The sequence below is a fragment of the Lithobates pipiens genome, unplaced genomic scaffold (assembly GCF_037356315.1).
Source record: "Lithobates pipiens isolate NorthernLeopardFrog02 unplaced genomic scaffold, aLitPip1_a1.2 Scaffold_28, whole genome shotgun sequence".
Classification (NCBI taxonomy): Eukaryota; Metazoa; Chordata; class Amphibia; order Anura; family Ranidae; genus Lithobates; species Lithobates pipiens.
The window spans coordinates 42127544-42155523 of NW_027507789.1; the positions used below are offsets into that span (position 1 = coordinate 42127544).

The 27980-nt window shown below is 42.3% G+C and overlaps 1 protein-coding gene across 1 annotated transcript in view; it reads left to right on the top strand.

Annotated features, from left to right (window-relative positions):
* PLCG1 (phospholipase C gamma 1) overlaps positions 1-27980 on the top strand; it is a 154087-nt gene that overhangs the window by 42133 nt on the left and 83974 nt on the right. The window contains exons 2-4 of the mRNA XM_077459131.1: positions 14128-14280; positions 16607-16700; positions 19313-19360. Coding sequence (XP_077315257.1) covers positions 14128-14280; positions 16607-16700; positions 19313-19360 — 295 coding nt within the window. The remainder of the gene's footprint in view (positions 1-14127; positions 14281-16606; positions 16701-19312; positions 19361-27980) is intronic.

The following is a 27980-nucleotide window of genomic DNA, read 5'->3' on the forward strand; positions in this document are numbered from 1 at the left end:
CCCTCGCTGCTCAGCGAGCAGAGACGGACCTGTCATCCGCTGGCTCAGCAGAGATCCACTGAGAGATCTCCTGCTGAGCTGATGGATCCGCCTCGTGTGGAAGGGGCCTAAAGCTAACACTTTGTTGACGGACCTTTTGAATTTATTACAGCACTCAGTGTTTTTGGGTATGAGTCTATCAGCATGGGACATCTTGACTTGGGAATATTTGCCCGCTCTTCTTTGCAGAAACGCTCCAAATCTGTCAGATTGCGAGGATATCTCCTGTGCACAGCCCTCTTTAGATCACCCCACAGATTTTCAATTCGATTCAGGTCTGCGCTCTGGCTGGGCCATTCCAAAACTTTTATCTACTTCTGGTGAAGCTATTGTTTTGTTGATTTTGAATGTATGTGTTGGGTTGTTGGCATGCTGAAAGATTAAGCTCCTCTTCACGTTCAGCTTTCTAGTAGAAGCCTGAAGGTTTTGTGCCAATATTGACTGGTATTTGGAACTGTTCATAATTCCCTCTACCTCGACTAAGCCACCTGTTCCAACTGAAAAAAAATGGCCCCAAAGCATGATGCTGCCACCACCATGCTTCACTGTAGGTATGGTGTTTTTTGGTGATGTGGTGTTTTTGCGCCAAACATCTTTTTGGAATTATGGCCAAAACATTCAACCTTGGTTTCATCAGACCAGAACACATTTTCCCCACATGCTTTTGGGAGACTTCAGATGCGTTTTTGCAAAATGTAGTCGGGCTTGGATGTTTTTTCTTCGTAAGAAAAGGTTTTCGTCTTGCCACTCTACCCAATAGCCCAGACATATGAAGAATACGGGAGATTGTTGTCACATGTACCACACAGCCAGTACTTGCTAGATATTCCTGCAGCTCCTTTAATGTTGCTGTAGGCCTCCTTTTTTTTTTTTTTTTTTTTTCCCCTGTAACTCCTATTTTGTATTTGTTTTTGATTTTGGCTTAAGTGTAAAACTCAATATAAAAAAGTGCAAAAAAAATAAAAATTACAGCAAACCCCACAGATTCTGTGCTAGATGTATCATCTATCAGTTCCTGTGGTTTCGTCTTCCACATTATCTGAATTTAATAAACCACTGAGTATTAGAAGCGTGGTTTCCTCTCTTCTATGTTAATGTATGACATAATGAGGCCAGCATTGAAATTTCTGTAGAGATAAGTGACCATGTGGTCTTGACCAGTTGCCTCTCAGCCCTTGCCATTTTCTGTGCGCTTCTTGTGCTTCTCAGCATGCATGGGCAAGTTGTATTCATTTTTATTTATTTTTTAGGACTGTTTTATAGGACTATTCATCCAAGAAAGGAACTGTTGCTGCAAAATTATTATACAGGATTTATATAGCGCCGACCGTTTACGCAGTGCTTTACAACTTGAGGGTAGACAGTACAACTACAATGCAGGTTAATACAGTATGAATCACAGGGCCCTGCTCGTTAGAGCTTACTGTTTAAGATGTTTAGTTTTTTTTTTTTGTTCTATAGTGTATATATGATTTATTCATTTTTTTTAGTTAAATAAGACCGATACTCATACAGGATATGGTGGCAATTCACTAAAGCATACCAAAAAGTTGCTGTTCTAATTTAGGGCTTGACAAATTTGCTTTTAATCTAGGAGCTAGCTAAAAAAGTTAGGCGGCATTTTTTTTTTTTTCGCTGATAAGGCGGCACTTGACTTCCTGTCCACTCGCCAGCAGTAAGAAAAGGGCCACAGATCAAGCCTGAAACCCGACCACCCAGCTGTCAAACTGGTAATGAGATTTGGGAGGGCAGAGGGAGCAAGCATGGAAAGCTCTCAGGCATGCTTATAACAGCCCCACTTTCCAGAGGAGGACACCGGTTTGCACAAAAGAGCATGTATCCCTCTCCAGCAGGCTGCGAAGCTGCTGGCCTCAATTACCGGCCATCCCGACCTTGGTCCAAGCACCCGGGAGGAAGGACCACATTGGGGGGGGGGGGGGTCCAAACCGCTGCTGCAGTGTAGCCCAAGCTGCAATGTCCAGCCGCCGTGGCACAGTAAAGACTTCTTAAAACCGACAAAGGTATTTGCGTATCTCGCTTAGTCACTTATCCCAAAAAATAAGAGGATTATTCCTCAGATTAGGATAGTGGGCGAAGGTGTGTAAATTGTTGCCTGGTGCACATCCAGAGCCTATGGTGTATAGTGCAAATATAGCTTAATATAGAGTCATTGATTCCAAACTGCATACAGCTGTTTGGGCTAATTGGCCATAGTCAGTGAAGAGACTGGAAACCGTGGCTTCTATGGAATAGGGATTGGGACCCAAGCAGACGGTAAGGTGAGAGGGGACTAAATGTATTAAGAAACTCTCGCTCTAATCAGTGTGCAGCACAGTAGAGCTTTCTTAGAAGAGAAAGTATTGACATGTCTCATTGAGTCACACATCCCACATATATTTCTTGAATGTTAATAGTGTGCTGAGACCAGCACCTTTTGGGCCACCGTAGAAACCATCTGTCTTCACTACTACAAGTGCATGCGTTACTCTTCTGAATTTGTGTCTTCTTTCTCCTAAAGTGATACTAAGTTCTAATATTTATTTTTATTTTTTTAAATAACAAAACCCGTTCTACTTGCTCTGTGCAGTGCTTTTGCACAGAGCAGCCCAGATCCTCCTCTTCTCTGGTCCCTCTTCAGCATGCCTGGTCCCTCGCTATTGGTGAGTGCCCACATAGCAAGCAACTTGCTATGGGGGCACCTGAGGCGAGCCGCAGCTCCGTGTGCCCATTCAGACAGAGTCCCGGCTAGGTTCTGCTCCCTTTCTCTCCCCATTGGCTCACTGACTTTGACAGTAGCGAAAGCCTATGGCGCTCTGCTGTTGTCTAAGCCAATCAGGAGGGAGAGTTCTGGGCCACCGAGTCTCTCCTGCAATATCGCTGGATAGAAATAGGGCTCAGGTAAGTATTAGGGGGGATGATGCACACAGAAGCTTTTTTAAAGTAGTTATAAACCCTTACAACACACTTTGACCTACAGGTAAGCCTAGATTAAGGCTTACCTGTAGGTACAAGAAATATCTCCTAAACCTACATGGTTTAGGAGATATTTGCCGAAAGACAGGCACCGCTGTCTATGGTGCATGCGCTGTAGACAGCGGCGTGCAGGCGCACTGAGCGCACCGCCGTCAACGGCGATATGCCGCGCGTGACAGCTCAGGTGCGCATGCGCGGGAGTGACGTCATTGCGGCTTCGTCGAATGACAGCGGCGGAGCAGCGAGACCCACCGAGAAGATGGATGCGCCGGACTACAGGGGACAGCGGTGACTTCGCTGGCTCCTGTGTCAGGTAAGTGACACATAATGGACTACTATGCGATGCATAGTAGTCCATTATGCTTTACCTTTGCAGGGAATGAAAGAGGAAGTAAACTCATCAGGGTTTACTTCCTCTTTAACTTAATGTATAGAATACATCAAGATAAACCTTCTGCCTTTTACAGGCACTTTGCGGACTAGCTTAGTATCTAAAGCCCTGTACACACTGGCAGAATGTTGGGAAAAACAGCTGACGTTCTGCCCGTGTGTATGTCGGATGTGCATGTTGGATAACCGGCAGCCAACTGGCTCCTGCTCAGTGCTCTCAGCCAATGGCAGAGAGCGCTGTTCTGAGTGTGCCTGCGGGGGACGACGACACACAGCAGCTCAGCGGGGACAATCGCTGGACTAACCTCGCATGGTTAGTACAGTGCCTCTGACCGGAGCTGTTGGTGTGTACACGGGAAGCTTCAAGCTGGCCACATTAATGTGCAATCTCTAAATTTACAAACATCAGTATTGTGTTTTTAAGATGGGTACACACTATAACAAAATTGGTGTGAATGATCGTTTGGTATTCCTCAAGTCGGAGGAGGATGAAAATGATGTACAAAAATTCTCATACGACGGCTTTATTTTGTTTGTTTCTGATCATGTGCCGTCTTTCATATGTGATTTTTCTCGTACGAAAATGGTACAAGGAAAATTGTTCTGTTCATGTACAGGAGACTTTTTTTTATTTTTTTGGCATTTTTTTTCCCTTAAATTTTAGTTTGGAGGACTGAATTGGATGTTGAAAGTTTTGTACACACTATATGAAAACTGACCGATCGTGCCTCACACGAAAGTTTTCTTCTGATTTTTTTCTTATAGCCTACCCCATACAATCCATTCACTTTATATCAAGTCAGATAGGCCCTCACTCTTCGCTCTGTAAAAACTTGTCTTAACCTTGTCACCATAAGAGAACCATTTAGTTTTTAGGTCGCAGGAAACCCCAACTAAAACCAGTCCATGAGGGCTCAGTGCAAGGAAAGCCCCTCTGTACATTGTAGTCAGAACTCCTTTCTTACAGATATATAAAAAGATGATTGGTGTCATACTGCTGATGTTGTTGGCACTGGAACTATGCAGGCACCATAAAATGTGAGGCGAGTCAACCACAGAGCAAGGAACCCCTAGAAAAATTTTGGTGGAGCCCTGAAGTTCCACTGAACCCTGGCCGAGAATGGCTGCACTATATTTATTATCTCTGGTAAATGTAAAGAAGATTTTATGATTAGATGGCAATATGCAGTCAGTAGGCAAATGTAGTGTATAACAGAACAGGCAGTGCTGGGGCTTAGCAAGAAATCTGACTCATGACGTTAAAGGAAACAGGACTTGTTCTGGAACCGTTTTTTATTACATTTCTTAATGTATACATTCTGAAATGTTTTATTTATTTTTTTAATCCTTTAACACAGGGATATGCAATTAGTGGACCTCCAGCTGTTGCAGAACTACAAGTCCCATGAGGCATAGCAAGACTCTGACAGCCACAAGCATGACACCCAGAGGCATGATGGGACTTGTAGTTTTGCAACAGCTGTAGGTCCGCTAATTGTTATCCCTGCTTTAACACATGACAAAGGATTCGCATTGCACCATGTATCAGCTAATGAGGCCACAAGCAAAAACGGCCTGCTTTTGAGGTACTAGTTGCAACATGCTTGTGTTTTTTTTTTTTTTTTTGTGCTTTTTATTGAAATTTTTATAAACATGTCAGCCCTTTCATCACATGTCAGTGCTTCAGCCCAGTGATTCACAAGATATGGGGTTTCACCCCTAAATAAAAAAAAAAAATGCTCCCCTACTGACCGCCTTCTTGGCTAAGGCCCCTTTCACATGGTACGGATCAGTAATGATCCGCCCCGTGATGATCCGCTTGCTCAGGGATCACTCCGTTGTCGCCGCTGAGCCGGCGGATAACCGCCCTGTCAGCTCTCCGCTCTCCTCTATCAGGATCGGATGAACACGGACCGTCTGTCCGTGTTCATCCGATCCGCTCTGCAGACGGATAGAAAAATAGTATTTTCCTCCGTCTGCAGAATCGGACAATAGCGGAGGCGGACGATAGCAGGTGTCTGCGGATGTTCATCCGAAGACACCCGCTATCCCATAGGAATGCATGTATGTCCGTATTTCATCCACAAACGGATGGATTAAATACGGACATATTGTCTGCGTGTGTGAAAGGAGCCTAAGGTGTTCAACTCCCTGTTGGAAGGCTCGGCATTTCCTCCACTAACGCTCAAAGCCAACATTTACCATTATCCCAAAACCAGATAAGGACCCTATTTTGTGCGCCAATTATAGGCCCATGTCGTTCATTGGAGTGGACTTGAAAATATAAGCCAAATTTTTAGCCACTAGATTGCTCGCTCGACTCATACACCTGGACCAGGTGGGTTTTGTAAGTGGTCACGAGGCAAGGGACAACACCCTGAAAACTCTGCTTCTTTGCCGACTATGCCCGCAACCATGATGTCCCTCTATACCTTTTGACGGTCAATGCCGAAAAAGCATTCGACCGGGTCGACTGGCAATTCCTCCAGATGTCTCTGAAGCAGATAGTTCTGGGCCCCCGAAATGCTATCCTGAGAGTTAATTTTGTAAAGAATACACTGTTCCCCAGGCTGCTTTACCTGTTTCGTTCTCTTCCAGTCCCTATTAAAAATGACTAGGCCTATGGTTACCCCACCTACCCAAATAAAGTGGACCAAATCAATGGTTTGGAACGAATGTTGGCGCAGGAAACTGGTAAAGAGGAGCAATTCTCCAAGACCTGGACCTCGTTCGTGTTCTATGTTTCGATACGCCTCAGAATTTATTCCATGGGCCACAGAGGACTCCACCGACGCACCTGTGTAGCCAGAGTGGAATGTCTCTCTTACTTTCTACATTCCTTACTGCCTTGATTTCACGCTCGCTCACTCTCGCGCTCTGGAGCTGGAGGTGTGTCTGTGTAAATCCAGGAAGTGAACAGGTAGCAGCTTTAGCTGTCCACAGTTAAAATGGATGCAGCCAGACTAGAGCTGCACGATTAATCGTCAAGAATCGTTATTGCAATTTTTTTTTGTTTTCCTGTTGCGATCTTGATGAAAGTGTTTGTTTCCAAATTTTCTTTCTATGCAGAGCATTCTCTCTGCTCTGCTGAAACCACGGCCGTCAAAAAGGAAGAAAAAAAACAGGCAGTCTGCCAAGAATCACAACATTCTTTAGCAGTGGAACTAAGTCTAAACCCTGTAGCAGTTTGTCAAAGGAATAGACCTGTGTGTAAAGCTAGGTTCACACTGCTGCGATGCGGGAACGCTGTGAATCCACTACGGGTTCCCGCATCGCATGTCTCCCGGCGGCAGTTCACACTGCCCTATGCGAACTGCTGGGAGTGTCAGTGAAAAGTTAATGACACCTCCGAATCAGTTCGCATATCACAGTGCGATCTGCAAACTCGGACAGGAATCGGATCGCATGGTGTGAACACCCATGCGATCCGATTCTGCTGCGGACCAAAAAAAGGGTCCTCTCCGAGTTTGGGCCGGATGGGATGCGAATTCAGCCATACTATCTGTATGGCAGAGATCGCATATGATTTGCACTGCAGTGCGGTACAAATCACATCCGATCTCGTACATCGCAGCAGTGTGAACCCAGCCTAAATGAGGAAAGTTTAACCACTTAAATACCTTTTACACGGGGCTGTCCACATTGAGCCCGTAAACAGCTCAGCGGGGATCGCTCTGTTGATTCCCGCTGAGCCAGAGGATGACGAAGTCCGCCTCTGCACTCTGTGCAGGGACGGACCTGTCCGAGCCCCGCTTTCCCCTATGGGGGAAATGGGATGATTACGGACCGCCTGTCCGTTTTTTCATCCAATCCACCAGACGGATGAAAAATAGGGTTTGCATCCGTCTGGTTTTAGCAGAGAGGATCAGATCGGGGCTGATCGGATGTCAGCGGACATGTCTCCGCTGACATCCGACGCTCCATACAGGTACATGGAGCTCCCGTTCAGATCCGCCTGAAAAACTGACAGGAGTCTAAAACTTTTTCTGACATTTGTTGGTTTCATGTTAAAATAATTGTATTTTTTTTTTTTTTTGCTAGAAAATTACTTAAACCCCCCAAACATTATATATATATATATATATATATATATATATATATATATATATATATATATATATATATATATATATATATATATATATATATATATATATATATATATATATATATATATATATATATATATATATATATATATATTTTAGTAGAGACCCTAGAGCAGTGATGGTGAACCTTGGCACCCAAGATGTTTTGGAACTACATTTCCCATGATGCTCAACTATACTGCAGAGTGCATGCATATCATGGGAAATATAGCTCCAAAACATCTGTTTGCAATATTTTATGTCACACTGTATTTGCACAGCGGTCTTTCAAATTAGACCTACACGTATGACCGTTTTAATTGAACTCATTTGACCAATCAGGGGACCCTTGTCTGCACAGATTTTTATGCTGAAACAGTAAACTTGGCCTTTAATTTTACAAAACAATTCCAGAGCACTGGTAACTTTTATAGTCATACTCGGAAGTGCGACTTCCTATTCATAATAACCACAAGCCCATCATTGCAGAAAGGTTAATTAATGCCAATTATTTTTTTTTTATTTCTGTTCATACCCACCACCTAAACAGATTTTCCATCACACGCCTTTCATTGTCACCACAGCTCCCACATATATTTTGGAAAAAAAAATTCTGTTGCTATCTATATATGTATGACGTGTGTGTCTCGTTGAGGAAGTATTGTACTTTTTTTTTTTTTTCTCAATTTTATATTTTGGATATAAAAACCAGGTTTGCTGCTATTACATTTTACAATATATTGATTAATTATTGTAAAATGAACACTTTTTAATTGCTTGCTGATCCTTGCATTTATATTTTTAGTTCAAATTTGTCATTGCATGCTACAATACCAGAGCTTTCTATACACACTGGATATAAAAGGTCTACACACCCCTGTTAAAATATTAGGTTTCTGTGATGTAAAAAAAATGAGACAAAAATAAATCATTTCAGAACTTTTTCCACTTTAAACCACTTAAGCTCCGGGCCTATTTCTTTCAAACTTGTTTACAAGTTAAAATCTTTATTTTTTATTTTTTTGCAAGAAAATTACTTGGAACCCAAACTTCAGTCCTTTTTTTCATCTTTCCATTTAGTAAATCTTCTGCCCTTGTCAACTTTGGATTGTAACACATTTTTTTTCTTTCTGCCAGTAAATACCTTATACAGCCCACTTCCTGTTTCTTGTCTGATAAAAATTCTAGGCTTATGACATCATGCACAGCTCCCTTTCTCACTCTCATGCTTTTGCCGGGGGGGAGGTTTGAGTCATTAGAGGACCACTGAGAGCTGCAGAGTTAGAGACATGCCTCTGCGTGTCTGTGTAAATCCAGGATTTTTTTTAATTCATTTTTTTTTCCTATATTGTGAAAGATAATGCTACACTGACTAAATTGACACCCAACTTGTCATGCTTCAAAATGGCGCCCGCATGTGGAATGGCGACCAACTTTGGCACTTAAACATCTACATTGGTGATGTTTAAAAATTTCTACGGGTTACCAGATTTGAGTTGGAGAGGAAGTTTAGTGCTAGAATTACTGCTCTCACGCTAACGATCGGGGCAATACCTCGCGTATGTTTTGCACACCGTTTTCACATGCAGGCACGACTTGCATATACATTTGCTTCTGCGCGTGAGCTCGGCAGAACGGGGTGCTTTAAACTTATACCATTTTTTTTTTTTTTTTTTATTCTTGCACTGTCCTTCTCAAAAAAAAATTTTTGTCACTTTTTTCCTATTACTAGGAATGTAAGCATCCCTTGTAATAGAAAAAAAAGCATGACAGGACCTCCTTTTTAATGTGAGATTTGGGGTCAAAAAGACCTCAGATCTCACATTTACGCTTAAATGCAATAAAAAAAAAAATTTTGTCTTAAAGGGGAAATTTTTATTTTTGTAAGACCATTGGGCGGAAGTGACGTTTGACATTGCTTCCATCATCTGGTATTATGGAGCCACGTGGGGGCGATCTTTCCCTCACTCGGCTCCAGGCCTGTGAGGGGATAGTCTCCGCCGTTTCCGAGGGGGACACCTCTCCCATCGATAAGTGAATCTGCCGCAGATACCACTTGTATCTGAAAGTGGACTGCCCGCCGTTTAAGAGGATATGAGGCTTATGGCAACTATCTACTGCCATAACATTATTCCACGTCAAAGTATTGACATATAAGAAGGGCGGCTGGTTCGTAAGTGGTTAATGTGACCTGTAAAACTGTACAACTCAATTGAAAAAAAATGAAATCTTTTTTGGAGGGGGGTTTGGGAATTAAAAAAAAAAAAAAAAAATAAACGAAAATAATGTGGTTGCATAAGTGTGCACACCCTCTTATAACTGTGTTCAGAATTAAGCAATCCCATTCAAACTCATGTTAACTATGAGCCTCTGATTAACCCAAAATAAAGTTCAGCTGCTCTAGTAGGTCTTTCCTGACATGTTCTTAGTTGCATTCTCCAGCAAAAGCTGAACTGGATCGCCCTCCAAAATGGATAAAAAGATGAGAAGAAAACTGGTCAGGGAGGCTGCCAAGAGGCCTACAGCAACATTAAAGAAGCTGCAGGAATATCTAGCAAGTACTTGGCTGTGTGTTACAAGTGACATCAGTCTCCTGTATTCTTCATATGTCTGGACTATGGGGAAGAGTGGCAAGATGGAAGCCTTTTCTTACGAAGAAAAACATCCAAGTTTGGCTAAATTTTGCAAAAACATATCTGAATTCCCCCAAAAGCATGTGGGAAAATGTGTTATGGTCTGATGAAACCAAGGTTGAACGTTTTGGCCATAATGCCAAAAGATTTGTTTGGCACTAAAACACTGCACATCACCAAAAGAACACCATAAGCACCGTGGAGCATGGTGGTGGTGGCAGCATCATGCTTTTGGGGCTGTTTTTCTTCAGCTAGAACAGGGGCCTTTGTCAAGGTTGAGGGAATTATGAATTATGAACAGTTCCAAATACCAGTCAATATTGGCACAAAACCTTCAGGCTTCTGCTAGAAAGCTCAACATGAAGAGGAACTTCATCTTTCAGCATGCCAACGATACAATACATACATTCAAATCAACAAAGAAATGGCTTCACCAGAAGTAGATTAAAGTTTTAAGAATTGGCTCAGCCAGAGCGCAGACCTGAATCTGATCGAAAATCTGTGGGGTGATCTAAAGAGGGCTATACACAGGAGATGCCCTCACAATCTGACAGATTTGAAGTGTTTTTGCAAAGAAGAATGGGCAAATATTGCCAGGTCAAAATGTGCCATGCTCAGACTTGTACCAAAAAAGACTGCTGCTCATACACAAAAAGAGTGCTGTAATAACATCAAAAGGTGCTTCAGCAAACTATTAGTTTAAGGGTGTGCACATATATGCAACCATATTAAATTTTTATTTTTACTTCCCTCCACCCAAAAGATTTCAGTTTGTTGTTCAACTGAGTTGTACACGGTATAGGTCACATTAAAGGATGGAAAGGTGCAAAAAGTTCTGAAATGATTTAGTGTAGACCCCTGTTTAAAAAAAAAAAAAAAAAAAATATATATATATATATATATATATATATATATATATATATATATATATATATATATATATATATATATAAATTCACTGTATATGTAATGGAATGACACAGGGAAAAGTATTGCACACGCTACTGAAATGTATTTTAATGCTTAGTACAAAATCCTTTGTTGGTAATGAGAGCTTCAAGATGCCTCCTGTATGGACAAACTAGTCGCATGCGTTGCTCAGGTGTCGTTCTTCCACACAAACAGTCTTCACATATTGAAGGTTCCATGAGCCTCTTTGAACTCTGATTTTTAGTTCTTGCCATAGATTTTCTATTGGATTCAAGTCAGATTGACACCGTGGTCAGTTTACATGCCTCCATCATCCCCAGCTCTCCTCTGTCCACCTCCTTCCCTGCTTGTCAGCTCTTACCAGTGCCGCTCTGCTCCCTGCCCCTTCCCTTTCTGCTGTTAAAATAACTGAGTGTTGTTTTATAGCACTGCTCAGCACTCACGTGACCGGCCACTTCCTCTCCCTCTCCCTCTCCCTCTTCCTCCTCTTCCTCCTCTTCCTCCTCCTCCCTCCATCCCTCCATCCATCCATCCATCCATCCATCCATCCATCCCTCCCTCCCTCCATCCCTCCCTGACATCAGCAGGGGATTCTCAGCCCCTTGCACTGTAGCTGTCAGATCCAGAAGGGCTAGAGGTGGCCAGTCACGTGAGCGCCCAGCATCGACCATGAGCAAACACTGGGGCACATAATTTGCTATAACGGAGGCGATTGTAGCACGAGCACTCAGTTCACGTGAGGGTAAAATGAAAAAAAAAAAGCAGATTATCGATCTTTTGTTTACATCATGTGATCAGCTGTCATTGGCTGCTGATAGATGATCACATGATCAACTGAATCTCATTGACTCTGTGATCACAGATCACACCGCGTGAGGCCCGCAGGCAGCTCATGCATGGGAGGACGTCTAATGATGGCCTGTTTTCTGAATATCATGGTTTATGGCCCACTGAGTTTAAAAACCTCCACAATGAAAAATGTGACAAGGCAGGACCATATTTGGGAATACCATCATTAACCAATAACAGGGAGTGCCTGAACAAATTTTTTTTTGTAGTGGGATTATTGGGTGGTGTTTTGAAACCAACTTTTGACATTTTACATGAGATATGCAAACCTTTATTAGAGACTTTAGTGGTTGGATCTAGAGTAATTCCTAGCAACCAGTCTGGACTGGGTTTACTGAGGTAAGACCATTAAAAAAAAAAATAGGACTTCGACTGGCTATTAAAGAGGAAGTAAACCCTGATGGGTTTTATTCCTCTTGCCACCCCCCCCACAAAGTAAAAGCATAATGGGCTAGTATGCATTGCATACTAGCCCATTATGTTGCACTTGCCTGCAAACGAAGCCCATGTTTTCCATGCTGGTGGCCGCATCCATCTTCACCCCTCTTCCTTCTGGGCTCTGTGACTGGCCAGAGTCCTGTGACTCTGTGCGGGAACCATCAGTCACGGCACTTGCTAATAAACGTCACGGAGGGCCGTTTCTTCACATCGCATGCGCCGATGATGTAGGCACAAGCGTATATGGTAAATACGTTTAGGAGATATTTACAGTACCTACAAGTAAGCCTTATTGTAGGTACAAGTGGTGTAACTAGGCTCACAACCACTTTAACAGTTTTTCCTAGCTGCACATAGTCATTATGTTCTTCACTGTTTTATTAGAAGAGTCTAACTGTGTTAAAGTGGTAAACATGACTTATGATATGACTTATGATATGACTTCTTGTGGTTTGGGTAGATGTTGGATGTAGGCGTCTAAAATATGAAACCTATGTAGTACGCAGAAAAGCAGGAGGAAGACTGAGGCTTGAAAAGATACATAGGCATATGCAATAAGGTGATTTGGTTACGGTAACCAGAAACCTTACCACTATATGTGCTGCAGTTGTAACAGGGTTGTTGATTTTTGCATAACTTTTATGATTTAAACTGGTCTCAAATCTTGGCAACTTAAACTGGGCGTATAATTATTATGATGCAGGATTTATATAGCGCCAACAGTTTGCTCAACACTTTACAAAATGAAGGCAGACGTTACAGTAACAATACAATTTGGTACAAGAGGGATCAGAGGACCTTGCTCCTTTTAGAGCACAGAACAGGAAAATGCCTTGTTTACATAGGCATCTCCCCATTCTGGCTCCATGTCACGATCGCGGGCCGCCGGCGGACATAGACTCTGCGGGAACCGTGGGCACGCTTCTGCGAGCATCGCCGATGACGCAGTGACGTACGGGTACATTTTGCGCACCCATGCGTATATCGGCATGAGCCGGTTGGCAAGTAGTTAATGAAGGTACAAAACTTAGAAAATCACATGATTGATTGAAAGGGGCACATCAAAGTTATGCAGGCATCTGGGGTAAAGTATATAGACCGTCCTCCACACCGCTGTCTGTCTGCAATTGTGACCGGGAAGACTACCCTGTTATAGAGTGACCTAAAAAGCAAGGCTTGAAGCGCTCGTGGAGCGTAGTGTGGAAGGAATGATGTTGATGAGAGGATGGTCTCTGTGGACAGCTTTACCCTGGATGAGTACACGGGCATTCTCAGAGGTGATCGCCCACCTTATTTAATAAAATTATTAGTGTGTATGTGTGTGTGTGTGTATATATATGTGTGTGTGTATGTGTGTGTATGTATATGTGTATATATATATATATATATATATATAATTATACATTTTTGTTCTCCTATATGTATGGCAGGGGGATATGGTTACTGTCTTGGGGGGTCTGATTTCCCCCCCCCCCCCCCCAGGATTCTCTTCTGCCCCCGATTTTACCACCTCTGAGCTGGTGAATTCTGACAGAGGTCGCAGCTTCATAAACTGAATAACCACTGTTCAGTTTCATAAATGGACACCTATAGCAGCAGAGTATTTGTTCACTTCTGCACCAGTGCCTTCAGGCTGAATATATACTACCTAATATATGATGGCAGTGTCTGTAAACACATACACAGGAAGAGGTTGCTTTAAATAAGAGACTATTGTTTTTGTAACTACACGCTAGGAAATTGTTCACAGCAGTGTATGTGCTTACATTGTGTTTTTCTATTTTCAGTGGACATCCGAGAAATAAAGGAAATTCGGGTGGGAAAGAATTCGCGGGACTTTGATAGATACCTGGAAGATGCCACAGTGCGCTTGGAAACCGACCACTGCTTTGTTATCCTGTACGGAACAGAGTTTAGACTTAAAACTTTAAGCCTGCAAGGTAGGTGGCCTTTATTTCAGGTAAAAAGTTTATATACACAGTGTTCACGGAAAGTATTCAGATTTTTTCACTCTTTGTTATATTGCAGCCATTTGCTAAAATCATTTAATTTTTTTCCCCACATTAATGTACACACAACACCCCGTATTGACAGAAAAACACAGAATTGTTGACATGTTTGCAGATTTATAAAAAATAAAAAAATAAAAAAAACTGAAATCACATGGTCCTAAGTTTTCAGACCCTTTGCTCAGTATTTAGTAGAAGCATCCTTTTGATCTAATACAGCCATGAGTCTTTTTGGGAAAGATGCAACAAGTTTTTCACACCTGGATTTGGGGATCCTCTGCCATTCCTCCTTGCAGATCCTCTCCAGTTCTGTCAGGATGGATGGTAAACGTTGGTGGACGGCCATTTTTAGGTCTCTCCAGAGAGGCTCAATTGGGTTTAAGTCAGGGCTCTGGCTGGGCCATTCAATAACAGTCAGAGTTGTTGTGAAGCCACTTCTTCGTTATTTTAGCTGTGTGCTTAGAGTCATTGTCTTGTTGGAAGGTAAGCCTTCGGCCCAGTCTGAGGTCCTGAGTACTCTGGAGAAGGTTTTTGTCCAGGTTATCCCTGTACTTGGCCGCATTCATATTTCCCTCGATTGCAACCAGTTGTTCTGTCCTTGCAGCTGAAAAACATCCCCACAGCATGATTCTGCCACCACCATGCTTCACTGTTGGGACTGTATTGGTCAGGTAATGAGCAGAGCCTGGTTTTCTCCACACATAGCGCTTAGAATTAAGGTCAAAAAGTTCTATCTTGGTCTTGTCAGACCAAAGAATCTTATTTCTCATCTTGGAGTCCTTCAGGTGTGTTTTTTTTTTTTTTTTTTTTTTTTTTTTTAGCAAACTCCATGCGGGCTTTCATGTGTATTGCACTGAGGAGAGGCTTCCATCGGGCCACTCTGCCATAGAGCCCCGACTGGTGGAGGGCTGCAGTGATGATTTACTTTCTACAACTTTCTCCCGACTGCATCTCTGGAGCTCAGCCACAGTGATCTTTGGGTTCTTCTTTACCTCTCACCAAGGCTGTTCTCCCCCGATAGCTCAGTTTGGCCAGACGGCCAGCTCTAGGAAGGGTTCTGGTCATCCCAAACGTCTTCCATTTAAAGGATTATGGAGGCCACTGTGCTCTTAGGATCCTTAAGTGCAGCAGTTTTTTTTTTTGTAACCTTGGGTCTGAATACTTAGGACCATGTGATATTTCAGTTTTTCTTTTTTAATAAATCTTCAAAAATATCAACAATTCAGTGTTTCTGTCAATATGGGGTGCTGTGTGTACATTACTGAGCAAGAAAAATGAACTTAAATGGCTTCAATATAACAGAGTGAAAATTTTTAGGGGGTTGGAATACTTTCCGTCCCGTGTGTGTGTGTGTGTGTGTGTGTGTGTGTGTGTGTGTGTATGTATATGTGTGTGTATGTATGTGTGTATGTATATATATATATATATATATATAATAAAATAAAAATGTGTGTGCACACACACTGAATGTAATGTGTGAATCCTGTGTCAAGGGTTCACCCTTTAAAAAAACATTGATGTGCTAGAGATTACGGTATATATTTATACTTTATTATATATAAAAAAAAAAGTTCTGACAGTACTAAAATATCATGCATACCCATTGGACTAGAGATGTCAAATGAAACGTTGCTTAAAGAGGCACTCCAGTCTTCTCCAAGAATAAAAAAAATGTCATTAGCTACAAATACTGTAGCTTCTGACTTTTATAATAACACTTGCCTGCCCCTGGATGCAGCTCTATCCTCACCCAAGCCGATTCTTTAATCCACTTCGGGTCCAGGCATCAGCATCTTGACTAATGGAAGCCAGCAGTTAAGCCTTGCCAGCTGGCTCCTGACTTTGTGAATGGTCCCGCAGTCTTCTGGGACTTGTGATGTGTCCCAGAAGGCTGTGGGGGGGGGGGGCGGCAAACTTCTGCTGGGATCATTGCAGTGATCTGGCTGTAAGTGGGGGAATAGCGGAACTTTCCCTTCTGGGAGACGTCCGGCTTAAACTGAATTTTATTGTTAGAAAAATATATAATTTTAGGAATAAACAAATTCTATTTTGTAATATTAAATAATATATAGTATACTGCTACAGCTGGAATTTGCTATTTTTTCACCCCAAGTTATGTAAAAAGTGACAGGTCATCTTAAATGTATGTTGGGCATTATACCAGTGCTGCCTTTAGGTTTGCCCAGTTTGGGCTTTTGAGCTGTAGAGAATATCTCTATCTCTCGGACTTGATTGCTGACTTTTTTTGGTCTTACAGCCACATCAGAGGAGGAAGTGAACATGTGGATTAAGGGATTGAATTGGTTGCTCCAGGACACTCTTTTGGCCCCCACTCCGCTGCAGATCGAGAGGTAAGGAGAAGCGGCTTTACTTTTACCATTTTTCCAAATTTAATCCATTGTGAAAGGTCTTGGAGAATCACCTGAACAATTATAGATGGCATAACTACAGCAGTACTTGACTGCAATCTTTGTGGCTCCGCTGCTAGAGATCAAATACACAAAGAAGTGTATTTTTACTCAACTAGTTTTGCGGTTTATGAACAACTCCTCAACCTATGTTTGGCCTTCCCTAAAATTTGGCCCAGTTCCCTAATTAAATTGAACCCAAGGCAGATCTAAAATCATTTACTATAGTTTAAAATGCATTACAAATAATAAATAGTTTTATAAATGCAAATATTGTAAGTAGATGGCTTCCTGTAATACCCTGTACAGCAGCAGATTTGTCTGCACATTGGGACAGGAAAGGTCATGTTTGAACCAGGCTCTTCTTTATTTGCATGTGCTGATGAGGAACATACTGAAAGGGAGAAAGATGAGTGAGCAATGGGATGATCAAATTGGTCCTCTGCTGCCCCTTCATTGTCCTATCAAAGACTGTGGGGCGGACATGATTAGCCCCTTCACACCTAATATAACTGCCTAAGCACAATTTTGCAACTTTGACATGTGTTAGTAAAACCATACATATCACTACTTTGTGCATCCAGGTGGATTATACCTTTGGTTTTTTTAGGACAAATTGGGGTTTCATTTGGTAGTTAATGGTTATGTATATCTCCCTTTATTTTTTTGTTTATTTTTAATCAAAGGGAAAAAACATATTTTTGTTCTTCAAATTTAGTTGTATATGTCTTGTTACTACCATAACCTACCACTGAAGAACAAACCAAAATAAATTTTCCTGCTCCTTACTAGGGATGAGCTCAGGCGTTTTTTTTTTTTTGGCATGGACTGCTTGGTTGTCTATTTATTTGGCCACAACCTGTGCAAAAGAAAAATTTAACTTTGTGATTAGCCAATATGGCAGGCATTTGTAGGTGGTATAACTACACAAAAGCAATTTGTCTGGATTTACAGAACGCAGTGTGGTACATTCTTAAAGGGAAACCCGTTGGAAGAAAAATGTTAACTAGCCATTGCTGACCTCTCCTTCTGAAAATGTTGGACATCTGGCTGTCATGCTAATCCTTTGAGCTTAAGCACTTCGAGGGTCAGTTCACACCACATTCAGTCCAATGCCTTTTTTTTTTTTTTTTTTCTGAAACAAAAACGAAAAGTAGGTTATATGGTTTCCAATGGCATAGTTCACACCGGTGCAGTCAGTTCTAGGGCTTTCCAGTTCTAGAAATAAAAAGTAGAATATGCTGCATTTTTTCCCTGCACTGGACTGTACTGGAACATGGTAAAATGCAACAAAACCATGCCAAAATGCATTGTTGCGCAGCAAAAACGCACCGGACCCCAGTACAGGAAAAAATAAGAAAATAAACATCTACAATGCATTTGGAAACACATCAAAAATGCATTGTAACATGCCAAAAATATGTTAAAAACACATGCATGCGTTTTTTGATGCATTTCCATTGAAGTCTGTGGGCTACAAAGTTGCACTGAATCACACAAAAATATAAATAAAAATTCATAAATATATACCACAGTTTGTAGAGGCTTTAACGGTTTGCGCCAATCAATATATACTTGGGATTTTTCTTTTTACCAAAATAATTATGTTGCAAAATACATATGGGCCTAAATTGGTGAAGAAGTTAGAAAAATTTGTTATTTTGAAATAATAGTATAAGGAAAAAGTTTTAATGTGGGGGGGGGGGGAACTGGGTGAAAGCAATGAAACATTCTTGGGTGGTAAGGCTTTCTGGTCCACATAACTGGGGATGTGGTGGGTGGGGGTGTCCTTTGATTATATACGTCACTCTTAAAGGTGTCCGCCCCCCCCCTTTTTTTTTTGTGGGGAGATATGCTGGATCTTTGCTGTATTGGAATTGTAACATCCAGGCCTTCATGCTTTAGCGGGAGAACACAGTGATTATTGCTAGCCCATACATGGTTTGAATCTTGGCCAATCCCTGCTTAACCGTTCTTGATTCTAGCCGTCAATTGCCAGCTTTAGAAAGTATTGAACCAAGAGACATCCAGGCAACTAAAATATCACTATATATCAACATGGCTTTTCATGTAAGGTCGGGTTCACATATGTGCGGTTGCAGTTCACAACATGGGGTCCTTGGTTTCCCTGTTCACCGGTTCAGGTCCAAATTTTTGCCTGAATTTACACCTGAACCAGGCCCAAAGACACACGGGACCTTTCTGCAATCCGGACCTGTGTGAACTGGCTACATTGAGAGACAGTCGCACAGTCCTGCCATGCGAATTGAATTTGGAGAAATCACATCCAATTCGCATATATGTGAGCTAGGGCTGCAACTAGCGATTATTTTCATAATCAATTAGTTGGCCGATTTTATTGTTTTTCGATTTCAAATCCATTGTGGTGGTGTATAGAGCCAAAAAGATTACAATTTTGTCGATGTCCCAATATTTATGGACCTGACTGTATGTGCCCTGTTCTACTTTCGACAGTTTTTACATAGTAGGGCTCATCTTATGTGTAGTAGTACAGCGATAATGATACCGTGGTTTCTTTTTTCTTTCTGATACAGGTGGCTCAGGAAACAGTTTTACTCATTAGACAGAAATCGAGAAGACAAGTAAGTAATGGATTGGGAATTATATGAAAAATTAGTCAACTTGGGCAACTCTTTTTCATGTATTTAAAGGAATGGCTAGTCTTTCCATTTAACTTTTTCTTTTTTTTTTTTTTTCTTCTTTTTTTTTAATACAGTGCCTTGAAAAATTTATTATTTATACCCCTTGAAGCATTCCATATTTTTTCAGGTTACAACCATGCATGTAAATATATTTTATTGGGATTTTATGTGATAGACCACCACAAAGTGGCACATAATTGTGAAGTGGAAGGAAAATTGATTAAATGGTTTTCCAATATTTTTTTTTTTTTTACAAAGATCTGAAAAGTGTGGCGTGCATTGATATAGCTAACTAAAATCTAGTGGAACCCATTGCCTTCAGAAGTCACCTAATTACTATAGTCCACCTGTGTGCAATTGAATCTCAGTATAAACATAACTGTTCTGTGAAGCCCTCAGAGGTTTGTTGGAGATCCTTAGTGGACAAACAGCATCATGAAGGCCAAGGAACACACCAGACAGGTCAGGGATAAAGTTGTGGAGAAATGTAAACAAGGTTATAGTAGGTTATACAGAAATATTCCAAGTTTTGAACAGTTTGGAGTACTGTTTAATCCATCATCCAAAAATGGAAAGAGTATGGCACAGCTGCAAACCTACCAAGATATGGCGGTCCACCTAACCTGACAGGCCAGGCATTAATCGGAGAAGCAGAAAAGAGGCCCATGGTAACTCTGGAGGAGAAGCAGAGATCCACTGCTCAGGTTGGGTTCACCCTAATGCAAATTGGATGCGGATTTCCCTGTATCCAATTCGTATGATAGGAGATTTTGACTATCTCTCTATGGAGCCGGTTCACACATGTGGTGGCTACAAAGCCACATGCACAGGAGTCCTGTGTGTCTTTGGCTCTGTTTCAGGGCCGAATTAAGGCAACAATTCGGCCCTGATTCATTTGTGAAGCAGAGAACAGGGACACTCCGGACTCCTGTTACGAGCCGCATCCGACATCAGTGTGAGCCAAGCCTTAGGTGGGAGAATTTGTCCACAGGACAATTAGTTGTGCACTCCACAAATATGGCCTTTATGGAAGAGTGGCAAGAAGAAAGCCCTTGTTGAAGAAAAGCCATAAGAAGTCCCGTTTGCAGTTTGTGAGAAGCCATGTGGGGAACACAGCAAACATGTGGAAGAAGGTGCTCTGGTCAGATGAGACCAAAATGTAAACTGGTAAAATGGAAGCTGGTCAGAGTTGATGGAATAGGCATGGAGCCAAATACAGGGAAATCTTAGAAGAAAACCATTGAAGGCAGTGGTTCTCAACTCCTGTCCTCAGGACCCATTACCAGGCCAGGTTTGCAAGATAAATTAAATGCATCACAGGTGATATCATTTTCTGCTCAGTGATTGCAGTAATCTTGTCTGCATCTCTCAAAGGTAATACTTAAAATCTGGCCTGTTAGTAGGTCCTGAGGACAGGAGTTGAGAACCACTGTATTAGAGTCTGCAAAAGTCTTGAGAGTGGGGCAGAGGAGTGGGGCAGAGGTTCAGGTGCTGGATACAAATGCACGCCACACTTTTCAGATATTTATTTTTAAAAAAATGTGCAAAACCATTGATCCTTTTCCTTCCATTTCACAATTATGTGCCCCTTTGTGTTGGTCTATCACATGAAATCTCCATAAAATTAATTTACGTTTTTTTGTTGTAACATGAGTATACAAGGAGTATAAATACTTTTTCAAGGCCCTGTATAAATGTGCGATCAGCTTGGTGCAAATAATGTTATCGGCGTGTGCTAATCAATTTTATCTTTTTTAACTGTTTCTATATATAGTTTTGAAATTGTATATACGTCATTTATGAAAATGTATCAATACTTGGATTGTACTTTGCCATGTTTGACTTTTTTATTGCTCCCATTCTGTTTGGACTAATTGAAAACCATGTGCTGCCTGGGTGGCTGATATCTTATCTAAGCAGCTGTCAACCTGTTAAGTGGAGTCATCATAGTGGCTAATCTTCCCTGCCTTCTAATAAATCTTAAGTTGGGTATTTTGCTTTCGTTCAACCAACTACGTGTGATGCCGGGATCTCTCCCGCTAAGCTATTTTATTCTGACAGCAGGACTTGTCTGCAAGTGCTGATTAAATGCTGGTTTTCCAGCAAGATCATTCCACAGAAACCAGTTGTTGGACCATCTTCTGTTGAATAGACAGCGTTGCGTACGCGCGTTCCTGCTGAACCAGCTGATTTTTGGCACCTGGTTACTGGGTTTTAGCCCTGTAATACTATGTACAAAATATCACATTTTTGAGGTTTAGATAATGGCACTCTATTAAACATGACCTGATTTTACCAGCAGGTGGGTCTACAAAGGAGGCCTAGACTTTAATTTTGTAGAAGTATTTTTGTGGCTGTGTAGCTGTCCTGATCTCCTCTACTAACAGAGAAACACATAGATCAATGTTAAAACCTAGGTTAGGGCTGCTAGGACAGCCATGAGCTTGTTTTCACCCTTGCAATTCGATGACGTTGAACATTTCATAATTTCTTACCTAGCGCATGCACAGCCATGGTGTACAGCAATATGGCCTTGGCAGTTAGAGCAGCCTTTTTCAACCAGGAAGCCTTCTGTTTTTTTGGCCCTGGCAAAATGCCTAAAAATTTATTCAAAATGGTATACAAGCCAGTGTGTGGATCAAGCTTGCCTTGCCACAGGTTTTCATTGTGCACCCTTACAACCTTCCAGCCATTGGTCGCCTGTACAGCATCCTTGTTTACCTTTTACCTGCCCCTCTCTGTCAGCACTGGGGTCATATTAGCTGAGTGAGGGAGAAGAGAAACCTTAAAATACTAGTCAGTGCCAGTGTGCTTTGGCAGAATAAATTACCTCGAACTTTGGGAGTGTGGATTTTGCTGGATTATGTAAACTTTTTACTTCCTTTTTCTACAAGCTAGAATGGAGTGCCCCAAGAGGGTCCATAGTTCAGTCCAGAAAAACACTTGAGTTAGCGGTTAAAGGGATCCTTTGTCACCAAGGGCTCCCCTCCTGCACTAGAGACTGCCATGGTCCAGCTGTTCTAGGATTTTAATGTCATGGTGTGTTACTGCAGAGTTCCCTGGAGATCGTGCCACTGACAGGAGGGAAAAGTGTATGTCGTGCAAGTGGGCAGGTCGCTACGCGTTTCTTGGGCTCCGCCCCCTTGATCAAGCTGATCATAGCAGGACATATGTAAAAAAAAACTTGAGAATGAGTGTGTGTGTATGTATGTGTGTGTGTGTATGTGTATGTATGTGTGTGTGTGTATATATATATATATATATATATATATATATATATATATATATATATATATATATATAATCGCTACATTATGCCGGCGGTGTACCTGACCACCTTCCCGCCCGGCCTAAAATAACAGCTGGACAGTGTCTGTAAGATCCTGACTGGACGTCTTATGATGTCATCTCAAAAAGTGATTGGTCAGCAACTGTTCCCCTCCAGATACAGCCTATAACCGATCTCTACCGGTTCCATGTGACTGCTGTGACCAATCACAGCAGGTTGCATGACAATTGTAAACAATGGCTGGCTTCCTTTCATGCCATCCATTGTGTAAAATTCTGTTACTAGCTGTGATTGGTCAATGTGATCACATGGTACAGACAGGGCCAATCACAGCCCATCTGTACCATTAGCTTTGACCAATCACGGCTAATCAAAACAAAACAAACGGAATGAATCCTGGGACCCGCCTGTCATCCACCCTTCCGGCGGGTCCTTGTCTGTGCTGCAGCTTCTGATCTAGCCATTTGGATTCCTGATTTTATTTTTTACCATACCCTAAGCCTGGTACCCTGTCAGCTGTTTTTTTTCACTGTCACCATGATGGACTGCCCCCCCTAATAGTAACACCACTCCAAATCGCACACTGCTCTTTTTGGCTACCATCAGCTGGTCACACATTTTAATGTGGTCCTTATTTAAATCCATGCTTGTACTTACCAAGGATGAGGTTGCTGAATCCCTATGGCCATAATGTTTGTTCCATTATTCCCTGTCAATGTAAATAAGGGAAATGATAATTCTTCAGCAGGCTGTTGATTGCCCTTGTGGCTCTCTGCTGGCCCTTGACCTACTCGGCTCACACCTTTTGGACTGGCATTTGGTTCATATCTACGCAGTCTAATATTTACGTCAGCAAGCTTACTCTTATTGTTACTAATGTTCTAGTCATGCTGGCCTTTAGATGATTCTGTTTGTCCTATGTCTATTGTCACTCACTTCCTGAGAATAAACCATTAATAGAATTCCAGGGGTTGGGAGGTGTTTACAACAGATTGGAATTCTTTGTGTTTTTCAGTGCCTTAAATGGCCAGATCACTTAGATTTCATTTTATGATAGATGCTAGAGAGTTAAACCACCTAGTTATTTCTCTAAGGCTGGGTTCACTCTAGTGCAATGTCTGTGCGATGCAAATTTATCCATGCAAACTGTGTGGCTGAAATCGCATCGCATTCGCACCAGAATGGTGCAGGACCCTTTTTTTTGGTCCGCACTAGAATCGCATCACATGGGTGTTCACACCCATGCGATCTGATACCCGTCTGATTTTTCACAGTGCGCACTGCGATCTGCAAACCAATTTGAGGGTGTCATTAACTTTACATTGACACTCGTATCGGTTCACAGAGAGCGGTGTCAACTGCCTACAAGTGAGATGTGATGTGGGAACCCGCACAGGAATCGCACTGGTTCCTGCATCGCACAAGTGTGAACTGGAACTCAAGGATGGGATTGGTGAAATCTCTGCACTGGAGTCCCCAGGTCTGCACATATTCTGTAGCCATGATAACTGTTTCCCTCTCCTTTGCTGTTTTTTATTTAATTTTGTTTTCTAAAGAATGTATAAGAGGTACTGGTACATGAAGAGGTAGGTGGGAATATCTGAAACTGATTGAACTTGAGCCATGATTTTATCGACCACGACTTCCCATCTAAACGCACAAATGCAGCTGCTCAGGACTCTACACAGGTGGAAAAAATTAAACTGTATGCAATGAATGTAAGAGTGCCATGCATGTGATTGCAGTGTGGTGTGTAGGCATTTTGAAGGTTAAAATGGGCAGTGAAGAGGTGACCTATTGGAGTTGATTTTCTAAAACTAGAGAATGCAAAATCTGGGGCAGCTCTGCATAGAAACCAATCTGCTTCCAGGTTATAGCCCTAGTTCACATTGGAACACGCACAATCTCAAACCCCCGCATTTCATTACGAGTTCGGGAGCAATCTGAATAACATCTAAGTAGGCTCATGCACTATTGAAATCGCGCCCAAAGTCTCCAAAAGTTAGTGCAGGAACTACTTTTGGAAATCGATGCAGTTGCCGGCAATAGGCTCCGATTCGGCATGCGATTTGACATGTCAAATCGGCCCGATGTGAATGGGGGCTTAATGTCCACGCTTAATTGAACAAGCTGAAGTTGGAAGCTGAGTGGCTGTCATTCACAGCTGTACCAGATTTTGCACTCTCCAGTTTTAGTAAATCTACCCCATTATCTCCTCGCCGTCTGTTAAAGCCCTGTGCGAATCACATGCAGTGTTCCATGCACACTAATGTGTACCCAGAATAAATCAACTTTAACTGCTTATAAATCAGAAATGTCACCTTCAGCTGATCTTTCACGTAAGGAAACCAATCTTGTTAAAAATGAATCTTCCAGTGTGTTGCCCACCACTGACTGTGCACATAAGGCACCCACCATTAATTGGGCCTCTAATAATAGAGCTCAAAAACCTTTTCGCATCAGGGACGCCAAGGAAAGCAGGTGCTCCAATTCTAGGATATATCATCTGCTTTCTCTCCACAAAATTTGATCCAACCTATATGCTCCACTACTCGCGTACAAGTCTGGGGGGGGGCAGGGGCAGACTCGTAGTGCAGTATGGTTTATTAAAAACAAATTATACATAAAGTAAAATAAAAAGCCAGTCTCAAAGACACTCACTTGTGCACTGCTGAACTGATCCAGAGATAGCAGTGTGTGACTTTTACCATTTTACTTTTACCCTACGTGTTATGTCTGAATGGACTCCTTGGGGCCTACCCAAGAGGTTTCTTAATTTTAGTGAAATATTATCAGTTGAAGGTTTTTTTGGATCTTTTTTTCATATATAGACTGATTTTAATTTAATGTCACACTGTTTATGTAACTTATTTATTTTCGTGTTGATACAATTCTGATTTATGAGCACTAAAAGTCAAAATATGAACAAAACTCTGACAGGCCGGGTTTTTATTTTCCAATATTTTTATTCAAGTTTTCAGATAGAAATACAAAGTTAATATTTGTCATTGTAAGTGAAAAACGTATTATACATGTACAAAACATTGAAGGTCGGTTACATAAATGTTAAACCACTATATACAGGTGACTGTATTTTGTATCGTTCACCTATTAGGGTCAAAACTAAACCAAACTTGCAGCCCACTGACTGACCTTTCTGCATGGGCTCAAGGATCATAAATAGTACAAGAATCCACGCAGTGTCAGGATCAATCGGAAAGAGAGAAGAAAATAAGATAGTGATAGTAAAATAAGTAAGAAAAAGAGAGTAGAAGGTAGAGAGGGATGCACTTTAATTTCCGGAGGAAAATCCTCCTAGTGCCAGGTCAACCCGTTATGTAGTTGTGAGACCAGGCAGGGTTTTTATAATGGAAGGGACCTTATAGGTCTCTTCTGTCATAAATGTCCCCCCTGCCTGTCAGTGGTAATGTGATGTGATCCACCCCCATTCTGTGTGCTACAGACATATAACCCCTGTGCACATGTGCAGGTGTGACATCACTGCAATCCGGGCCATTCAAGCAGCCGAAGATCTAGAACCTGGAAGGAAGACTGGGTGAAGATGGAAGCACCAGTGACTAGGGGGAGCCATGGCCACACTGGAGGGCTCTGTTTTGCAGTTAAGTATTTCATAATGTGTTGGTATGCAGTGCATACTACCGGTAGTATAGTATGATTTAAACCTGCAGGGGGTACTTTTATTTATTTTCCAAATAACAATTTTATTTTTCGTGGTCGTAAAACAGAGATATCAGTGCAGGCATACAGCAAAAACAGCAAGGCTCCCAAAATTTGGAGGGCCCATTGCAGAGATACAGCATACAGTAACATGGTATAGGGCGGTATAGCAAAAACAGGCGGTTCGACCAGGGGTGCAGAGCGGGATGAGAGACACAGAAAGTCAAGCAGTCGCACAATAAACCACGAAGCCGCCCAGGGTCTACTGCTCAGCTCATATGCCACACGGAAAACAGGACAAAGACCATCAACAACATACACAAAAAAAGCGGAGAAAAGGAGAGAGAGACAAGGAAGAAGAAACGGAAAAGGAAAAGGAGCTAGAGCGCCAGCGGTCTACATCACCACATCCATACCGGTTCGCCATCAATCCTCCAGCAGCCGCCATCTCTCCCAGACCAGGTCATGCTCCTCCAGCTTATCCCTGTCATCTTCTCCATGAGCTCAACATCTTTGATCCTGGCGTATAAAGCCTCCCTTGACGGGGGCACCGGGCATTTCCAGTTTAAGGCCATCAAACAACGGGCCGCTGTTAGGACATGCCTGAGGAGCTTCCGACCAGGCCTGGCCAGTGTGGGCTGGGACAGGCCTAATAAAAATAATTTAGGGGAGTGGGGTACTGGGACGTCAAACAAGCGCTGGAGCAGCCTGCGGACCATTAGCCAGTACGGGGCGATCAAGGAACAGGCCCAGTAAATGTGGAACAGGGAGCCCCGCTCCTTCAGGCATCTCCAGCAGCGGTCTGAGGTGGAGGGGTAAATTTTATGGAGTATATCCGGGGTCTGATACCAGAAAAAAATAATTTTGTAGGAGTTCTCCTTGTACAATGTGCACAAAGAGGACTTGGCCGCCTGGCCCCACACCCCCTGCCAAGCCTCGAGGGAGAGGTCCTCACCCAACTCCCTCTCCCAGCGTCTCATATAGGAATGTTTACCCTTCGTTAGGAAATGGTATGTGTTAAGAATGCGATATATGTCCGAGATCAGGCCTCTGCGATGTCTGCCTTCCAGAATTATCTGTTCGAAAGGAGAGGGCGGGGAGAGACGTAGGCGAGGGGCTGTAGACTGCACAAAATGTCGAATTTGTAAGTAGCTGTAGAACAATTCTCTGGGGAGGTCGTGCTTGTCCTGGAGCTCCGAGAAGGACAAAAGCTGTCTTGTTCTGGGATCTACCAGGTGCCCTAAGTGGAACAGATCGCGCGAAGCCCAGGGCCAGGACATCTGATGGGTCAGGCCAGCCGGCAGGAGCGGGTTATACAGAAAGGACGTCAGTGGGGAGAACTCCGAATGGAGACTGTGCTCGCGGGAGAGCTTCCGCCAGAGCAGACGGAGGTGAGCCATCAGCCCTAGAAGCCGACCCGAGTCTATCGCAACACTCGCACCCCAGAGAAAACTGTTCGGATGTACCGGGGCTTACTTTTATTTATTTATTTTTTCATGAGACTTTACTATAGCTTGAGTTGATTTAGGGTATGATCTTGTTCTAAGCATTAATATTGGTACTGCAACCACCTTTATTATCTATGTGAAACCT